The sequence below is a fragment of the Neomonachus schauinslandi genome, chromosome 9 (assembly GCF_002201575.2).
Source record: "Neomonachus schauinslandi chromosome 9, ASM220157v2, whole genome shotgun sequence".
Taxonomy (NCBI): Eukaryota; Metazoa; Chordata; class Mammalia; order Carnivora; family Phocidae; genus Neomonachus; species Neomonachus schauinslandi.
In genome coordinates, this window is record NC_058411.1 from 35,530,249 (window position 1) to 35,551,274 (window position 21,026).

The 21,026-nt window shown below is 39.6% G+C and overlaps 1 protein-coding gene across 1 annotated transcript in view; it reads left to right on the top strand.

The window, feature by feature from the left end:
* LOC110590588 (coiled-coil domain-containing protein 170-like) overlaps nt 1–21,026 on the top strand; it is a 43,880-nt gene that overhangs the window by 8,036 nt on the left and 14,818 nt on the right. Inside the window, exons 3-5 of the mRNA XM_044918081.1 lie at nt 9,282–9,538; nt 18,379–18,478; nt 20,569–20,874. Of these exons, the coding sequence (XP_044774016.1) occupies nt 9,282–9,538; nt 18,379–18,478; nt 20,569–20,874 (663 nt within the window). The remainder of the gene's footprint in view (nt 1–9,281; nt 9,539–18,378; nt 18,479–20,568; nt 20,875–21,026) is intronic.

A 21,026-nucleotide genomic window follows, 5' to 3' on the forward strand; every position in this document is an offset into this window, starting at 1 on the left:
AAAGATTTCATTTTAACTTAATTACCCCTTTAAAGACCCTGTCCTCGGAGCACCTGGATGGCTCAGTCAGTTAAGCAGCCGACTCTTGATTTCTGCTCAGGTCATGATCTCGGGCTCTGTGCTCAGCGAGGAGTCTGCTTGAGACTTCTCTCTCTCCCTCTGCACCTCCCCCCCAACTCATGTATGTTCGCTCTCTCTCTCAAATAAATAAATTAATTTAAAAAAAAAAAAGTCCCTAGGATGCCTGGGTGCCTCAGTTGGTTAAGCCTCTGCCTTCAGCTCAGGTCATGATCCCAGAGTCCTGGGATCGAGTTCCGCATTGGACTCCTTGCTCAGGGGGAGCCTGCTTCTCCCTCTGCCTACCGTTCCTCCTGCTTGTGCTCTCTCTCTCTCTGACAAATAAATAATTAAATTAAAGTCCTTGTCCTCGAATATAGTCACATTCTGAGTCACTGAGGGTTAGTACTTCAACATATGAATTTTGGGAGGACAAAACTAAGCCCACAACAGTGGCCTTATTCCTCGGGTCCTCTTTTCTGCTTTCTCATCTCTCAATAGCCTGGCTCCAGACTTTATTTAAATATATAGATAAAGAGGGATACCTGGCTGGCTCAGTTGTTTAAGCATCTGACTTTTGATTTTGGCTCAGGTCATGATCTCAGGGTCATGAGATGGAGCCCCAAGTCAGGCTCCACAGTCAGCATGGAGCCAACTTAAGATTCCCTCTTTCCCTCTCCCTTTGCCCCTCCCCCTGACTTGCATGCACTTTCTCTCTCAAAATAGAAAATATGTATCTATATCTATAGATATGTAGATAAAAACCTATTTCTTTCAATTTTATTTATTCTAATATTTTCCCTCCTTTAGCATAGAGGTGAATGAGCTTAAATTTAAATGGAGTTTATATAAATACAATCCATTTTATAACACTGAAAAGATTTCTTAACTTGTCTTTTTTTTTTTTCCCCAGAAAAATGTAATGCCAATACCTGAAAACTGTAGCAGTTTTAGTATGGGTAGCATCACTCTTCTTGTCCACAATATAACTTCCTATTAATATTTACTAAATTTGGGATTTTTGATCATTCAGATTTGGATTAGATCAAGGTTTATGTTTATGCTTAATTCATAAAGAAGCCTTTTAAACCAAATCGTCAAAAAAAATCACAAGTTTTAAACCTTGTCAAAAGAAAATATGTAAGTTATTTTTAAGAATTTCTAAGTACTTTTTATTTATTTTATTTATTTATTTATTTATTTATTTTGAATATTTTATTTCTTTATTTGAGAGAGAGAGAGCATGAGCAGGGGGGAGAGGCCGAGGGAGAGGGAGGAGCAGACTCCCTGCTCAGCAGGGAGCCGGATGTTAGGCCTGATCCCAGGACCCGGAGACCATGACCTGAGCCAAAGGCAGATGCTTAACCCACTGAGCCACCCATGCACCCTCAAAGTCCTTTTTTTTTTTTTTAAGATTTTTTTTTATTTATCCATTTGACAGAGAGAGAGACAGCAAGAGAGGCAACACAAGCAGGGGGAGTGGGAGAGGGAGAAGCCGGCTTCCCGCGGAGCAGGGAGCCCAATGTGGGGCTTGATCCCAGGACCCTGGGATCATGACCTGAGCCGAAGGCAGACACTCAACGACTGAGCCACCCAGGTGCCCCCCTCAAAGTACTTTTTAAAAGCAAATCTCTACATGTACATAAATCATTTGGTAACTATAAATATTTTTAATCTATTTATCAAAGCAGGTATATGAAAGGCTCTACAAGGTCTCATTTTGACTTCGTTTTAGATGGTATATATATTAATAAAAGAATCTAGTGATTTCAACAGAATACCTCAGCATGAGTCATCTTTCTCTTTTCCAATAACCTATTATTTAATCCCACAGGAACACAATTGTCTTGATAAGGCAGTTTTTCTATTCACTGCATGAATTTAAACTTTTTTGTTATAATCAACTTTATTTCTTTGTGAGACATACAAAAATAATTATCATGTGTTTCTGCCCAATAATGGAGAAACAGGTGCAAGAGGGGCTCTATTTAAGAAAGTCAGATATGGACGTGATAAATATTAAAGCGTTCAGTTGGTGATTGTGTTGTCTAGGCACAACAGTTGAACAGTTGGCGTAGTGCTGGATAAGCTGCTGTAGGAATAAATAGGAGTTAAACAACTTGTAAAAAAATGTTACTGATAATATGTGTAATAAGGCCTGGTGTGTTAAACTTAAAATAAATGTAAAGTGTTTTGCCAGTATTTTTAGCTGGATTTTTCATGGAGATTTTTTATTTGTGAGGGCAATATGACTGTGTTTATGCAGATAAGATGTTTTTTCTTTCCTTAGTGTAGTAATAAGGCAAATAGTAGAAACCTGGTTAGATGCAGCCTTGGAGGGGGTGAATGGAAAATTGGCAATGCCAATTTTGCTGCTAAAGAAAAATATATCAAAACCAATTATTATTAATTTTACTTGCAATTTTTATTAAGATAATTGAAGAAGCACATGCAGTTTTAAGGAATAATACAGAGAGATCCTTTATACACTTTGCTGAGTTTATCCTGTAGTCAATTTTGTAAAATATAATATAATGTAACAACCTGAATATTGACATTAATGCAACACGGTCTACCAGTCCACCAATCTTATTCAGATTTCCCCTGTTTTACTTGTATTCATTTGTGTGTTTATGTGTATAAAGTTCTAAATAATCAGTCAAGATACTGAACAGTTTGAACACCACAAAGATCTTTCCTGTTGCCGTTTTATATCCACACCCACTTCCTTCCTACCCTCAACCCTTGGTAACCACTAATCTTTCCTTCATTCTAAAGTGTTGTCATTTCAAAAATATTTTACACTCAAAAAGCTAAACATAGAGTTATCATGACCTTTAAAAGAAGAGTGATATTATATGATCTGAAGTGACAACTAAGGATAGAAGAGATATTCTTTGCTTGTGTCCTTAGAACATTCTGTTCATACCACTATTATTATACCTGTTAAGGTACATTCTAATTATTTGTTTTATAATTGGTCTCCCTGATGAGCTGGGAAATTTTTGAGAGTTCTTAATTTTCTCTGGGCACATGCCTGGAACATAGAAGATACTGAAAGCTTGTTGGTCAAATAAAGAATGGCTTAGAGAGGTGCTAGATGGGAAGCAGGAAGACCAAGTAGGAGGTCTTGTAACAGCGCATGAGATGAACAATGGGGCCCTAAAACAAGACAAGGCAGCAAAGCAGCAGGCATGGGAAGAGAGGGATAGATATGAGAGACATATTAGAGGTAAAATGAACAGACCTAGTAACTAGAGGGGAGGATTTAAAAAAGGGTTAATCAAAAATGACTCTGATCTAATTAACATGTTTTTACAAAAATATAAATGAATTTTGAACTTTCCATTTTTAAAACATTTGATCTTATTATTAAAAGGTCTTTTCTAAATGGATTTTTCATAGAATACTTAGCCCATTATTATTATTTTTTTTTTTTAAAGATTTATTTATTTGAGAGAGCGAGAATGAGAGAGAGAGAGAGAGACTACATGACGGGGGGAGGGTCAGAGGGAGAAGCAGCCTCCTTGCTGAGCAGGGAGCCCGATGCGGGACTCTATCCAGGGACTCCAGGATCATGACCTGAGCCGAAGGCAGTCGCTTAACCAACTGAGCCACCCAGGCGCCCCAACTTAGCCCATTATTTTAAGTAAATACATTTATGATTAAATAAATTGGTCTTAAAACAGGCTCTGATCTGCAATACATAAACATAGGGATGAAGCAAATAATATTTTGGTTAACAAGTAGAAACTGACAAATGAACACCTGGAGAAAGGAGTGGACGTGCTCAAAAAAGGCCACAGTGGCCCATGGCTGGCTTAGTCAGTAAGAGTATGCAGCTCTTAACCCCAGGGTCATGAGTTTGAGCCCCATATTGGGCATGGGGCCTAGTTAAAAAAAAAAAAAATGCTACAAAAGAATAGCTCCTTTGTAATAGCTAACATAGGAGTAAAAAGTTTTACTTGTATGAAAAGTAAGAAGGGGTGAGAATCTGACCCCAGAGTTTATTTAGCACAAGTTAGAAAAATTTAAACCAAACCATTTCATTATCAACCAGTAATGGTGAATAATTCTCTTAACTAACCACTCCTTTTCTCTAGGGAGAATTTGTTAAATATATTATTTCACTAGTGGTTGTATTTTATTCTAAGAAATTTTAGCTTAATGATACTGTAATTATTTTTCAGAATTCCTTTCCTCACTACTTCAGACTGCAAAACTGATTCCTATTCAGAATTTTGTCAGAATGTCCTAAAAACCCAACTTCATATTACAAGCCATGTTCCTCTATGGTAGGAAGGCTGTAGTATCCTTGAGAATTGCTTAAGGGTCAAGACTATAGAGCAGCTTTTAATAATGCATATTTTGGGGGAAATGGACTAGTATTTTAAAAAGAAGATTGGTCTGTGCCAAAAATGGAATTAAAAAGCAGTCTAAATGATGAAGTCAGTGCAACCTAGAGACTGTGGGGCTGGCCATGAAGTGTTCATTCAATTCCAGACTCTTCACCCTGGGAAGCTTTATAAAATATAAGATGCATTTAAAAACCCATGCATTCATTTACATCTTCTGTGGTCATTTAAAGAAACCCCCCCCCCATATAGAATTTGTTACATCCAGTTTAGCACAGTTCCTTAATATCAGCACAAGGAATGCCTCCATGCAAGAGAAAAAAAACCACCAAAGAAAACTGGAAAGAAGTAATCAGGGAGGGAGAGAAAAAGGAGTTTCATGAATGCCAAGAATCAGTCATGGATTCACTGCAGAAAGCAGAAACCACCTTAAGTATTTCAAACCGAAAATGATTTAATGAAGAGAATTATGTATACAGAGTGATTGGAAGTTCTGGGTGTGGAGCTGAGGCCAGAACTGGATGAATGAGTTCAAGGACACACACTGTGGATGAGATCCTAAGGTCAGGAAGTTGCTGCAACTGCCGCTGAGCCTTTATTTTATTTATTTATTTTTATTTTTTAAAAGATTTTATTTATTCATTTGCGAGAGAGAGAGAGAGAGAGAAGATGAACGGGAGAGGGGCAGAATGGAAGCAGACTCCCCACTGAGCAGGGAGCATGAAGCAGGCCAGCCCCAAGGACCCTGAGATCATGACCCCAGCCACGACCCTAGAGGGAGTCAGACGCCTTAACCCACTCAGGTTAAGGTGTCTGACTGAGCCAGACACCCCCCACTGAGCCTTTCCTGCACAGGCACAGCTGCTTCTCAACCTCCACGAAGCTGTTAGCTAAGTAATGCAATGTTTTTCTCTGGCTCCCTCCTTGACCTTGCTTACCAGCAGAATTAGTGGTGGGAAAATGGCCTCCTCTCTATTCTAAATTTTGTGGGAGTACATCTCTTTGGTGCAGCTCACCTAGCATGGCTCTCAAAATGTAGTTCCCCGGACCAGCAACATGAATGTCACCTGGGAACTTGGTAGAAATACAAATTCTCAGACCCCATGCCAAACTAGGAACTCTGGATGTAGGCCTAGCAATCTGTTTTTTAATGAGCCCTCTAGGTGATTCTGATGCATTGCTGAAGTTTGAGAACCATTGGCCTAGAGAATCCCGGCCCCCACAAGGACTCTGGAAACAAAGTTTTATTTCTAGTTCTGCAGAATAAGAAGACATCATAGGGGTGGGAATGGATACCAAGTACCAATGACCATATCCAGAAAAGAGCATGGTCAATGGTGTCAAATGCTTCAGTGACATGTGGAATCTGGTGACAACTGAAAAGAAATTATTGAATCTGATAAGGGACCACTGGTGACTTTTGAGAGAAGAGTTTCCATGGTGGAGAATAAGGGATGAGAAATGGAATGATATAAAAATGGAATTATAGTGGATGAAGAATGAGCACAGAGGATTCTTACTGTCAGTGTGGCTGGGCAATGAAGAAGAGAAATGGTCTTTAGCTTGAGCTCAAATCTTTCACTTCATCTTCATGATCTTTTCTGTGCCCTCTACCACCTCTTCTCCATTTCAGATATCTCAGTCATTTCTGCAGCTAATTAGGGAAGTTTGTGGAGTGCCTTTTGTATGACATAATTTCAAGTTCTAAGGGAGCACAGACTTCAATTTAGTGTGTACCTGCAATTTAGTTGTATGTTTTCAATTTAGTCTATTATATTTTTGTATGTGACAGACACTATGTTAGGCCCTTGATATATGTTATTTTTATTCCTTACAAACACAATGTGAGGTGGGTAAGAAAATTTAACTGACTTGCCTATGGCCACAGTTTGTCTTGTTCCTCCAAATTTTGAGGTCTTTCTGTTCTTCCATACTTTCTTTCTCTATAAACTCCACGGCCTCACTGAAGTGTGTGTTTTTAGTGGTGATATAATAAAAAAAAATACATAAAGGTATGTTTTGAGAACATTGTTTTAATTTCACAGAATTTTTTAGAATTAGAACACATTTTATACACACACTGGACTAAAAATTTAGTTTAAAATGCCTTGTCTTCCCACTGCTGTACTATTAGGAATTATAGCATTTGTCATTAATGCAATTTTTTTCCTTTTTTTTTTATTATTATGTTATGCTAGTCACCATACAGTGCATCATTAGTTTTTGATGTAGTGTTCCATGATTCATTGTTTGTGTATAACACCCAGTGCTCCATGCAATACGTGCCCTCCTTAATACCCATCACCCCCAGCCCCTTCCCCTCTAAAACCTTCAGTTTGCTTCCTGGAGTCCATAGTCTCTCATGGTTCATCTCCCCTTCTGATTCCACCCCCCTTCATTTTTCCCTTCCTTCTCCTAATGTCCTCCATGCTATTCCTTATGTTCCACAAATAAGTGAAACCATATGATAATTGACTTATTTCACTTAGCATAATCTCCTCCAGTTCCATCCATGTTGATGCAAAAGTTGGGTATTCATCCTTTCTGATGGCTGAGTAATATTCCATTGTATATATGGACCATATCTTCTTTATCCATTCGTCTGTTGAAGGGCATCTCGGCTCTTTCCCCAGTTTGGCTATTGTGGACATTGCTGCTATGAACATTGGGGTGCATGTGGACCTTCTTTTCACTACGTCTGTATCTTTGGGGTAAATGCCCAGTAGTGCAATTGCTGGGTCATAGGGTACCTCTATTTTTAACTTTTTGAGGAACTTCCACAGTGTTTTCCAAAGTGGCTGTATCAACTTGCATTCCCACCAACAGTGTAAGAGGGTTCCCCTTTGTCCACAACCTCTCCAACATTTGTTGTTTCTTGCCTTGTCAATTTTTGCCATTCTAACTGGTGTAAAGTGGTATCTCAATGTTGTTTTGATTTGAATTTCCCTGATGGTTAATGATGATGAACATTTTTTCATGTGTCTGTTAGCCATTTGTATGTCTTCTTTGGAGAAATGTCATGTCTTCTGCCTATTTTTTGACTTGATTATTTGTTTTTTGGGTGTTGAGTTTGAGAAGTTCTTTATAGATCATGTATATCAGCCCTTTATCTGTAGTGTCATTTGCAAATATCTTCTCCCATTCTGTGTGTTGCCTCTTTGTTTTGTTGACTGTTTCCTTTGCTACGCAGAAGCTTTTTATCTTGATGAAGTTCCAGAAGTTCATTTTCACTTTTGTTTCCCTTGCCTTTGGAGACGTGATTTGAAAGAAGTTAAGGTGGTCGATGTCAAAGAGGTTACTGCCTATGTTCTCCTCTAAGATTTTGATGGATTCCTGTCTCACATTGAGGTCTTTTTTTTTTTTTTTGGTCAATAACTAAATATTCCTGACCCTTTTCTGTTTATAAAGCTAATGATTTTTATAATGTCAAATCAAATTTGCCCCCTTTCCTCCTCTTTTACATGTTTATCAGTCTATTAAGAAATTTGAACAAAATAGGTTACATTAAAAGTTAATTGACCCCTGAATGTTAGCAGTACCTCAATTTTCTTTATCTAGTGAGCTTTCTTCACTTATCAGATAGAAGAACAGAGACTTTTTTTTAGAAAGATTTATTTATTTGACAGAGAGATAAAAAGAGCCAGAGAGCATAAGCAGTGGGGGGGGGGGGGGGGGGGGAAAGGGGAGGGGGGTAGGGGGAATGGCAGAGGGAGAGGGAGAAGCAGGCTTCCCACCGAGGAGGGAGCCTGACACTGGGCTCTATCCCAGGACCCTGGAATCATGACCTGAGCCAAAGGCAGACACTTAACTGACTGACCACCCAGGCGTCCCTGGTCTTTTTCAGTTAGCAGCTTGTGGCTCTCTTATGTTCCAGGAAACAAGTGGTATAAACATAGGCATCTCTTTATGAGAGAGGCCTCTGAACATATTCCTCTTCACAACCATCATAAAGCAAGCATCTATGGCCAAAGCATTAAGTATTTCTTTTCTGCTAGGAATTATACAATTCATTATTGGTATAATTTACTCTTTTTTTTTTTTTAAAGATTTTATTTATTTATTTTGACAGAGAGAGACACAGCGAGAGAGGGAACACAAGCAGGGGGAGTGGGAGAGGGAGAAGCAGGCTTCCCGCGGAGCAGGGAGCCCGATGCGGGGCTCGATCCCAGGACCCTGGGACCATGACCTGAGCCAAAGGCAGACGCTTAACGACTGAGCCACCCAGGCGCCCCTATAATTTACTCTTATAACAAGATTTAAACAACTTTAATGTTGATGAGGTTATTAACACTTGTTACTAACTTGTTAATAACCTATTCTAAACACTATGTGTCATTTTGATGGATTTTTAAAATTATACTGCTTCAGTTTTTATTTTATTTTTTTATAAGTTTATGTATTTATTTAAGTAATCTCTACAATCAACATGGGGTTCAAACTCACAACTCTGAGATCAAGAGTTGCAAGCTCTTCCAACTGAGCCAGCCAGGCACCCCTTGAAATAATTTTTAAAATATATGTAACATTGGAATATACTGTTAGGAGATTTGAGAGTCTTCATTTTATTGTATAATAATGTATAATTAGGGCACCTGGGCGGCTTAGTCAATTGAGTGACTGACTCTTGATCTCGGCTCAGGTCATGATCTCTCAGGGACCTGGGATAGAGCCCCGAGTGGGCTCTGCACTCAGGAGTCTGCTTAAGGATTCTCTCCCTCCTTCTCCCTTTGCCCCAACCACTGCTCGCTCACTATCTCTCAAATAAATGAATAAGTCTTTTTAAAAAATAATGTATAACTTAAATACCCATAGTGATTTAAAGTCATGAATTTTCTAAAACCAAAATTATGATTTTCCCTTTCTCATTAGCTAAGAAATCTTCAAAACAAGCTCCTCATAAAAGAAACTTCATTGCAAGAAATGGAGAATGAGCTAGAAAGTTACAAAGAAAATAATGTGCAACAGTCTTTCCAGATAATGTCCCTGAAAGATGATATCAAGGATCTAGAGGAACTTATTGCTTCTCTAACCAGAATTAAATCTTTGAAAAACACCAATATTCAGAATCTTGAAAGAGGCAACTGGGATCTAACTGAAAGAATTATAGAACTAGAAAACCGTCTAAGGTAGGAAATTTTCTAGTTTGTTTTCAAACATGTCATTTGTCATAGCTTGAAAACAGTATATAAACTTCACATTCCTGATTGATCACAGAATTTAAACTTAGTAGGATTTCCTGTAATACCTGACTCAAAATTACTATGTTTAAAAAGACATTTTTATTGAGATAGAATTCACATACCATTAAAATTCACCCTTTGGATCACTTGTACTTCATTAAAAAAGAAAAGAAAAAATTCACCTCTTTAAAGTATACAATTCATTGGGGAGGGCATGTGCTATGGTGAGTGCTGTGAATTGTGTAAGACTGATGAATCACAGACCTGTACCCCTGAGACAAATAATACATTATATGTTAATAAAAAAATTTTTTTAAGTATAAAATTCAGTAGTTTTTAGTATATTTACAAGGTTGTGCAATCATTGACGCTATTCAATTCCGGAACATTTCATCACCCTCCAAAGAATCCCCAAGTCTATTAGCAATTACTCCCCATACCATTCTCTCTAGTCCCTGACAACCACTAATCTACATTCTTTATCTCTGGACTTGACTTTTCTGGACATTTCACATGAATGCAATCATACAATAGATGGCTTCTGTGTCACTTATTTCACTTAGCACAATATTTTTAAGATTAATCCATGTTGAACCATGAATCCATATACTCCACTCCTTTTTATGGCTGAATAATACTCTGTAATATGAATATACCAGTTTTCTTATCCATTCATCAGTTCATGGACATTGGGTTGTTTCCCTCTTTTGGAGGGGCTTTATGAATAATGCTGCTGTGATCATTCTTGTATGAGCTTTTATATGACTGTATGCTTCATTTCTCTTAAGTATATGCCTTGGAAGTAGAATTGCTGGGCCATAAAGTAACTCTGTGTTTACTTTTGAGAACTTCTGGACTATTTTCCAACATAGCTGCACCATTTTACATTCCCACCAGCAATGTATGAGGATTCCAACTGCTCTACATCCTCACCAACACTTGTTACTGTTTATCTTCTTTATGATAGCCATTCTAGTGGATATGAAGTTGCATCTCATTGTGATTTTAATTTGTATTTCCATATGATTAAAGAGTTGAACATTTTTTCATGTGCTTATTGGCCATTTGTATATCTTCTTAGTAGAAATATTTATTAAAATCCTTTACCTAATTTTATTTTATTTTTAAAATTTATTTAAATTTATTATTAATTTTTTGATTTTTAATTTAAATTCAATTAATTAACATATAATATATTATTAGTTTCAGAGGTAGAGGTCAATGATTTATCAGTCTTATATAATACCCAGTGCTCATTACATCATGTGCCTTCCTTGATGTCCATCACCCAGTTATCCCATCCCCCTAGCCCCCCCCTCACCTCCAGCAACCCTCAGTTTGTTTCCTATGATTAAGAGTCTCTAATGGTTTATCTCCCTCTCTGATTTCATCTTGTTTTATTTTTTCCTCTCTTCCCCTATGATCCTTTGTTTTGTGTCTTAAATTCCACATGAGTGAGATCATATGATAATTGTCTTTCTCTGATTGACTTATTTCGCTTCACATAATACCCTCTAGTGCCATCCATGTCATTGAAAATGGCAAGATTCCATTTTTTTTGATGGCTGAGTAGTACTCCATTGTATATATACACCACATCTTCTTTATCCATTCATCTGCTGATGGACATCTGGGCTCTTTCCATAGTTTGGCTATTGTGGACATTGCTGCTATAAACACGGGTGCAGGTGCCCCTTTGGATCACTACCTTTGTGTCTTTGGGGTAAATACCTAGTAGTCCAATTGCTGGGTTGTAGGGTAGCTCTATTTTCAACTTTTTGAGGAACCTCCAGACTGTTTTCCAGAGTGGCTGCACCAGCTTGCATTCCCACCAACCGTGTAAGGGGGTTTCCCTTTCTCTGCGTCCTTGCCAACATCTGTTGTTTCCTGACTTGTTAATTTTAGCCATTCTGACTGGTGTGAGGTGGTATCTTATTGTGGTTTTGATTTGTATTTCCCTGATGCTGAGCGATGTTGAGCATTTTTTCATGTGTCTGTTGGCCATTTGGATGTCTTCTTTGGAGAAATGTTTGTTTATGTCTTCTACCCATTTCTTGATTGGATTATTTGTTCTTTGGGTGTTGGGTTTGATAAGTTCTTTATAGATTTTGGAAACTAGCCCTTTATCTCATATGTCATCTGCAAATATCTTCTCCCATTCTGTCGGTTGTCTTTTGTTTTTGTTGACTGTTTCCTTTTCCTGTGCAAAAGCTTTTTATCTTGATGAAGTCCCACTAGTTCTTTTTTGCCTTTGTTTCCCTTGCCTTTGGAGAAGTGTCTAGCAAGAAGTTGCTGCAGCTGAGGTCATCGAGGTTGCTGCCTGTGTTCTCTAGGATTTTGATGGACTCCTGTCTCACATTTATGTTTTTCATCCATTTTGAGTCTATTTTTGTGTATGGTGTAAGGAAATGGCCCAGTTTCATTCTTCTGCATGGGGCTGTCCAATTTTCCCAACACCATTTGTTGAAGAGACTGTCTTTTTTCCATTGGATATTCTTCCCTGCTTTGTTGAAGATTAGTTGACCTCAGAGTTGAGGGGCCATTTCTGGGTTCTCTATTCTGTTTCATTGATCTATGTGTCTGTTTTTGTGTCAGTACCATACTGTCTTGATGATTACAACTTTGTAATAGAGCTTGAAGTCTGGAATTGTGATGCCACCAGCTTTGGTTTTCTTTTTCAATATTCCTCTGGCTATTTAGGGTCTTTTCTGGTTCCATAAAATTTTAGGATTATTTGTTTCAACTCTGTGAAAAAAGTTGATGGTATTTTGATAGGGATTATATTGAATGTATAGATTGCTCTAGGTAGCTTAGACATTTTAACAATATTTGCTCTTCCAATCTATGAGCATGGAACGTTTCACACTATTGTGGTCAGAAAAGATGCATAATATGGTTTCAGTCTTCTTAAATTTATTGAGACTTGTTTCAAAGCATGTGATCTATCCTGGAGAATGTTCCATGGGAACCTGAAAAAGAACGTGTATTCCATTGTTTTGGATGGAATGTTCTCTATATATCGTTAAGTCCATCTGATCTAATATATCATTCAGTGACACTGTTTCCTTACTTATTTTCTGCTTGGATGATCTATCCACTGATGTTACTGGGGTGTTAAAGTCCCCTACTATTATTATATTACTGTCAGTTTCTCCCTTTATGTCTGTTAATATTTGCTTTATGTATTTAAATGTTCCAATTTTGGTTGCATAGATATTTACAGTTGTTATATACTTCTGTTGAATTGACCTGTTTGTCATTATGTAATGCCCTTCTTTGTCTCTTTTTATAGGCTTTGTTTTAAAGTCCGTTTTGTCTGTTATAAGTTTTGCTATCCTGGCTTTTCGGGGTTTTTTTCATTTCTATTTGCATGGTATATCTTTCTCCATCCTTTCACTTTCAGTCTATATGAGTCTTTAGGTCTGAAGTGAGTCTCTTATAGCTGTACATAGATGGCTCTTGTTTTTTTTTTTTTTAATCCATTCTGCCACACTTTGTCTTTTGATTGGAGCATTTAGAACATTTTCATTTAAAGTAATTATTGAAGGGCGCCTGGGTGGCTCAGCCATTAAGCATCTGCCTTCGGCTCAGGTCATGATCCCAGGGTCCTGGGATCGAGCCCCGCATCGGGCTGCCTGCTCCGCGGGAAGCCTGCTTCTCCCCCTCCCACTCTCCCTGCTTGTGTTCCCCCTCTCGCTGTGTCTCTCTCTGTCAAATAAATAAAATCTTAAAAAAAAAAGTAATTACTGATAGGTATGTATTTATTTTCATTTTGTTAATTGTTTTCTGGTTATTTTTGTAGTTATTCTATCTTCTCCTCACGTCCCCTTTCCTTGTGACTCATGACTTTCTGTAGTGTTATGCCTGAATACTTTCTCTCTATTTTTTGTGTATATATCATAGGTTTTGGGTTTGTGGTTACTTTGAGGTTCATATATAGGATCCTAAATATATAGCAGTTTATAGTAAGTTGATTTAAGTTTGAACACATTCTTTTTTTTTTTTTAAGATTTTATTTATTTATTTGACAGAGAGAGAGAGACAGAGTGAGAGGGAACACAAGCAGGGGGAGTGGGAGAGGGAGAAACAGGCCTCCCACAGAGCAGGGAGCCTGACGCAGGGCTCGATCCTAGGATCCCAGGATCATGACCTGAGCTGAAGGCAGATGCCTAACGACTGAGCCACCTGGGCACCCCAAGTTTGAACACATTCTAAAAGAACTTTTTTTTTACTCTCTCCTCCATGTCTTATATATATATGCTGTCATATATTTTATATCTTTTTATTATATTTTTGTTACTTCTAATTATGGCCTTCCTTTTTCACTTAAAGAAGTCCCTTTAACATTTCTTGTAAGTCTCGTTTGGTGGTGAAGAACTCCTTTAACTGTTGTTTGTCTGGGAAACTCTTTATCTCTCCTGCAATTCTGAATGATAATGTTGCCAACTACTTTGGGTTGTAGGTTTTTTCCTTTTAGCTCTTTGCCACACCTTTCTGGCTTGCAAAGTTTCTGCTAAAAAATTAGCTGAGAGCCTCATGGGGTTTTCCTTGTATGTAACTAGTTGCTTCTTTCTTGCTGCTTTTAAAATTCTCTCTTTATCATTAACCTTTGACATTTAATTATTATGTGTTGGTGATTTGGACCTCCTTGAGTTCATTTTGTTTGGAGCTCTCCTGAACTTGGAGGTCTGTTTCCTTCCCCAGGTTAGGGAATTTTTCAGCTGTTATTCCTTTTTTTTTTTTTTTTTAAGATTTTATTTATTTATTTGACAGAGAGTGTGTGAGCGAGCATAAGCAAGGGGAGCTGCAGAGGGAGAGGGAGAAGCAGGCTCCCCGCTAAGCAGGGAGCCTGATGCGGGGCTTGATCCCAGGACCCTGGGATCATGACCTGAGCTGAAGGCAGATGCTCAACCAACTGAGCCACCCAGGCACCCCTCAGCTGTTATTTCTTCAAATAACTTTTCTTTCCCTTTCTCACTTTTCCTTCTGGAACCCCTATAATGCAAATGTTTGTTTGCCTGATGTTGTCCAAGAGATCCCTTACCTATCCTCTTTTTAAAGAAATTCTTTTTTCTTTTTGCTGTTCAGCTAGGGTTCTTTCCATTACCTTGTCTTCAAGATTGCTGATACATTCTTCTGCATCCTCTAATCTACTGTTGATTCCCTCTAATGTATTTTTCATTTCAGTTATTGTATTCTTCAATCCTGATAGGTTCTCTTCTATATTTTCTATCTCTTTGTTGAAGTTCTCACTGAGTCTACTCTTCTTTCCAATCTGGTGAGCATCTTTATAATCATTACTTTAAACTCTCTATCAGGCATATTGCTTATCTCCATTTCATTTAGTTCTTTTTCTGGGGTTTTGTCTTGTTTGCTCATTCAGAGGATATCCCTCTGTCTCCCCATTTTGCTGGACTGTCTGTTTCTATGAATTAGGCAGTACAACTACTTCTCCTAAACTTGAAGGAATGGTCTTGTGTAATGTCATCTCCTGTATACTATGTGCCTGGTGACTTTAGCTGGCTGGCTTGAGCTCTGTCTGGCATGGGCTGGCATTCCCAGTGCCCTCTGTGCTGTGGCTACCCTGCTGGGATGGCTGGAGCTCAAGTGAGTGTGGACCTGGGTGGTCCCAGGACTCTGTGCAGACAGTGCAACAGCAGGACAGCTGAAGTCGAATCAAGTGCAAACCAGTGGGTCCTGGGGCTCTTCACGCAGATTGCCCTGGCAGGACAGCTAAACCTTAAGTGGGCACAGGCTGGGGTGATTCCTGGGTTCTCTGTGCAGAAGACCCCCTGGCAGGATAGCTGAAGCTGAAGTGGGTACAAACCGGACATCTTGGGTATCTCTGTGCAGAGGGTGCCCTGGCAGGGCAGCTAGAGCCAAGGTGGGGCATGGGCCAGGGAATTCTGGGGTGCTGCACAGGGCTACCCTGGGAGGACAGCTGAAGCAGAAGTGGGTGAAAGCTGGGATGTCCTGGGGTATTCAGTGCAGAGGGTGTCCTCTTGGGGTGATTAGAATGGAGGTTGGCATGGGCCAGGTTGTCCCAGGATGCTCTGTATAGGAGGCTCCATGGTGGGGTGGCTAGAGCTGAGGTGGGGTGTGGGCTTGGGGTCCCAGAGTGCCCCATGCAGAAGGTGTTCTGGCAAGGCAGCTGGAGCTGAGGCGAGCATGGGTTGGGAGTTCCCAGGGTGTTCCATGCAGGGGGTACTGTGGCAAGGCAGCTGAGCCAAAGCAGGCATTAGCTAGGAGGTCCCAGAGTGCTCTGCATTGGGGGTACCCTAGTAAGCTGTCTGGAGCTGAATTTTCCAGGTGCTTTGTGCCTGTATCACCTTGGTATGACGGCTGGAGCTCTAGTGATTGCTGAACCAGTGGTGGACACCAGAGGTGTCCAGTGTGCGCCACACTAGGGCTGCTTTTGTGTGAAAGCTGGGGTTGGTGTGGGCTAGGGGCCTGGGGCTCACTGAGGTGGTAGATTGGCTATGGTGCTTGGACCTTGTTCACTAGTGTGGTCCTCATCCACACTATCAAGGTGGATGGGGAATGTAACTGTGGTGCTCACCAGCCCCTTCAAAATGGAGAGTTCTAGCAGCTCCCCCTGGTGTTTTTCAGAGTTCTAGGGCTGGCTCTTTTCTATTTAGTTCCTCTTTTAAACTGTGGCTTTTCTGTGCCCCAGGGTATCTGGGGCTGGTGTGGGCCAGGGGCATGGGGTTTGCTGGTGTGACAGGCTGGCCATGGTGCCTGGACGCTGCCCTATCTGCACCATTAAGGTGAAAGAAGAATGTAAACCCTGGTGCTCCCCAGCGCCTCTACCCAGAGAGAGCTCCACCTGTTCCCTCATTGCCCAGCAAGTTTCTAGACCTAGCTCCTTTACACCCTAGCTGCTCTTTGAAACCTTGGTTGTTCCTCCATGCCCCAGGGCATCTGAGGCTGGTGTGGGCCAGGCTCCCAGTGCTCACTGAGGTCAACCACAGCATCTGGAACCCTGCTCCCATCTTCATCACCAAGGTGGAGAGGGAGCACAAACTGTGCCACCTGCCAGCCTCTCTGACCCAGAGAGAGTTCCAGTAGCTCCCTCACCCTGGGCAGGGTTTCAGGGCTAGTTCCTCCACATTCCAGTTGCTTTTCCAACTCCAGCTATCCCTCCAAGCCCCAGGGCATCTGGGGCTGGCGTGGGCCAGTGACCCAGAGCTTGCAGAGGTATCAGTCAAGGTATCTCTGTCTCTCCTGCCTCTCCATGGGGTCTCCCCATCCTCTGTTGTGCAAAAGCTGCTCAGTCAGCCCTCAACTCCCCCTCAGGCTGAATTGCTGTACAAATAGATGTAGGCCTGGTGCCTCCATGGAGGAGGTGAGCCCAGGGTCTTCCCATGTCACCATCTTGGACTGGAATGCCCTCTAGTGTTTCCTATAATGCATTTCCTCTGATAGTTTTTCCTTTTTTTTTCTTCTGAAACTATATTATTTTCGTTTTCATTTTTTCAATGGCTTTTTTTTTTTTTCTGAGTATAGGATTCTGGGTTGCCAGTATTTTTTCTTATCGCATTCTAAGATGTCATCCAATTATCTTCTGACTTCTATAGTTTCTGTTGAAAAGTTAGTCAGTCTTATTGTTGTACCTTTGAAGGGAATAATGGGTGCTTTTTATTGGTAGCAATTTGACTATGATGTGTCGTGTTGTGGCTTTCTTTATATCTATCCTGCTGAGGATTTATAGAATTTATGGAATCTATCAATTACATCTTTCATCATGTTTGGAATCTTGGGAATTATTTTTTCAAATATTGTTTTTATCCCATTGTATCTCTACTCTCACTCTAGGGTTATAGTTATAGGTGTGTTAGATCTTTTGAGTGTGTCCTGCATGTCTCTAATATAACCTTTTAAGGTAAAATTTTCTGTTTGGATAATACAAATAATTTCTTTTGAACTGACCCAAATTCATTAATTCTGTAAGCTATAATTTTTAGATGAGAAAAAAAAAACATAGAAGATAGATTGAAACTTTAACCTAACTATGGGTACAGGATAGAAAATATTGCCAAACCTAGGCATTAATAATCAAAACATAAACCAGGGGCGCCTGGGTGGCTCAGTTGTTAAGCGTCTGCCTTTGGCTCAGGTCATGATCCCAGGGTCCTGGGATCAAGCCCTGCATTGGGCTCCCTGCTCTGAAGGAAGCCTGCTTCTCCCTCTCCCACTCCTTCTGCTTGTGCTCCCTCTCTCACTGTGGCTCTCTCTGTCAAATAAATAAATAAAATCTTAAAACAAAAACAAAACAACAAAAAACTCCAAAAAGCAAATAATTAGCTATTTGTATATTTGATACTAAAACAAGCTTTTACATAAGCTATTCTCTATTACTGCATCATTATTCTAATTCCTTTTCCTCTCATCAAATCCCAGTGGAAGAGCCTATCAGGTGTTATTAAAATAGGAGTACTTGTATCCCTGTGGAACCTCCTAATCATTACAGTGTTACCAATAGTGGCAGGCAAATATTCATGCCCAAATTTCCCCTTGAAAAGGATGGTTTAAAAATTGACCTTCCCCAGGGGAACTACCAGAGGACTTAGCACGGGATTGTTTTTCTCTCCGTTTCTCTGTCATTTCTAGTCTCTCCCTAGAAATAGATGGGTAACTGCACAGCTCTTTTCATAGAAAGTACATTTCTACTTGATACACATATTTAATACATTTTAAGTGGGGATTATTTCTTTTAATTATTTTTAATTGAAATTTGAAAATTGAGTTGGTTTCATGATGTTGTTACCTACTGATATCTTATACAGAGTACATCTGTTTGAAAGAGAAAAGGCAGAACGAAAAGCAGGCCTTTTGGAGAAAAAGTTAGCAGGTACTGATGGATTCACCCCTTATATGAATATGAAGGTGAGAATAAATTTTGATTGACTTTTTTTTTAAGACTTTATTTATTTATTTATTTGACAGAGAGAGACACAGCGAGAGAGGGAACACAAGCAGGGGGAGTGGGAGAGGGAAAAGCAGGCTTCCCGCGGAGCAGGGGGCCCGATGCGGGGCTCGATCCCAGGACCCTGAGATCATGACCTGAGCCAAAGGCAGGCGCTTAACGACTGAGCCACCCAGGCGCCCCAATTTTGATTGACTTTTAAAGAAACAGGAATTTTATTACCTTGTGTTACTCCAAGAGATAATTGGCAAATGTTGAGTAGTTGGTCTCCTTCTTATGGAGGATCAGAGGAAGCAGTGCAGTGTGGTTGACTGAAAGCCTTTCTGAAGGACAGAGAGAAGTCACAAGGCAGATCTAAGATCTCTGATACTGCAGAATCGTTAGAGGGAACCAAGTTGAAAGAGAACTGGAGAGGTGGTAGTTAGAGAATGAAGTGTTGGGTTTTACATTTCTGGTATGGGTTACTTCCTGCTGCTGACAACATCTGGGTTTTGGGCTCTGAATGTAAGGTTTGAAGAGAGGTGTAAGTGAAAGTCATTGAAACCAAGGCACAGGAGTCACAAAGCTAAACTGGTGGATCATCTATATTGGACCTTGAAATCTAGATTTATGGCATCAGTTGGGTTTAGAAAGAAGAGATGAGCCTGGTCCCTAGTAGATAGCAATTCACAGGATGAGTAGAGGTTTTATAGAAGAATGTTGGAGGAGGATGGGAGCCATTCTGTTGTCAAGGAAGTGGTGAAAGTTTATTTTGAAATCCTTAGACTTTAACAGTTTATTATATAATCTGAATGTAAGACAAGGTCCATTATAATCCAATTAATGTGAAGGTTTCCATTTATTTTTAAAATTTTTTTGGAAAGATTCATTTATTTATTTGACATAGAGAGAGAGAGACAGCTAGAGAGGGAACACAAGCAGAGGGAGTGGGAGAGGGAGAAACAGGCTCCCGGAGTAGGGAGCCCTATGCGGGGATCATGACCTGAGCCAAAGGCAGACACTTAACAACTGAACCACCCAGGCACCCCAGAGGGTTTCCATTTAAAAAAATTCAGGAACTACCTTCAAAGCAGTTTAAAGTAATTCCAATTTTTAATTGCCCCTCTTAAGTAATTCACAATAACACTTACCATTTTTTTCACTTCTCTCACTAATCTGTCACATTCTTGAAAAACTCTCCCAAACCAGCATCCATGCAACTCTGACCTTTTCTCCCATTGCCCTTTTATTCTGCCTCTTTTAGCCTTTTAGTGATGCAAACCCATCATTACTTCAACAATTCTAGCCTTCTTTCCACCTTCTTGACACCTTCAACTCTAGAAGCTGAGTAAATAGGTTCCGTTTCTGGGCTTTTTGTCATGTGAAACTGAGAAATAGAAAGAGGGCTAGAATTTATAAAGGTAAAATGTTCCTGTGGGAGATTGGGAAAGAAATACAAGCATCATCCTCCCCGCCCACCCTCAGGCTATTTACGATGGAAGCAGGATGATTACAGGAGCACAGGGGAAAATTTGGGCGAAAGAAATGGGACTTCTTTCATTTATACTTTTACATCATCAAAAGTGTTACTACTAAGTCATGTTCTATAACCATAATGAAGTCTTTATGGAAATATCCATTTCCCCCCCAAATTGTCACTTAATTGTCTTAACATTCATTGGTGATCCTTGCCTGAATCAGTTATTTTATTAGATGCAAAATGCTGATTTTAAAATTTCTGTCATTCATTCTACATTTATTAGCTCAAAATTTTCTGTAAAGAGTGTAACTTCATAAACTGAGGCTGTTTGGTTAGCTGCTTCTCCAAGCTAAATTTCCTATGTTCTCAAACCAGTTTCTCCATATGATCATTTTAATACCTCTTGATGTTCTAGTTTGCTCCGTTGAGTATGCCCTTGTCTCTCTCATGACTCCATAACTCTTTATTTCTTTTGAGGACCTTGCTCCTAAAGTTTTGTATTATGACTATATTTATATTTCAAAAAAGGAAGTAAATGTCTCCATATTAAATTCCAAATGGGAAGTTTAACATGTGTGTTGGCATATTTAGGATAAAGGTAAAGCTATCCTGACCAAGAACTTTGAAAGACACATTTTTCACTCTGAAGGACCAAAAGATGGGCAGAAAATTTGGAATGAGTGTCAAGAAGATTCAACCCATGAGGAAAAACAGACATTGGACAGACCTCCACATTCATTCGGCTGGGAAACCAAAACTGCACGATCCCACTATCAGAAATTCCTCAGTCAGTTGGCTACTCTCCTGAGCAGCAATGTTGTCCCCATACCAGCCACCAAGCAAGCTGTGAAAGAGAGGATTCAGGAAATTGGTGCAAAAGAGAGATCTTGGAAGTTTGTAGGTGTATTGACGACAAGTCATTCTTTCAAACTTGTTTCTTTTAACATGTCAATTTTGATATTAGCCGATTTAGTAAATTCTGTGGCTCTGAATTTTAACTTTGATTTTATTTTTACTACTACAGTGATAAAAGGGAAGAGGATGTCCAT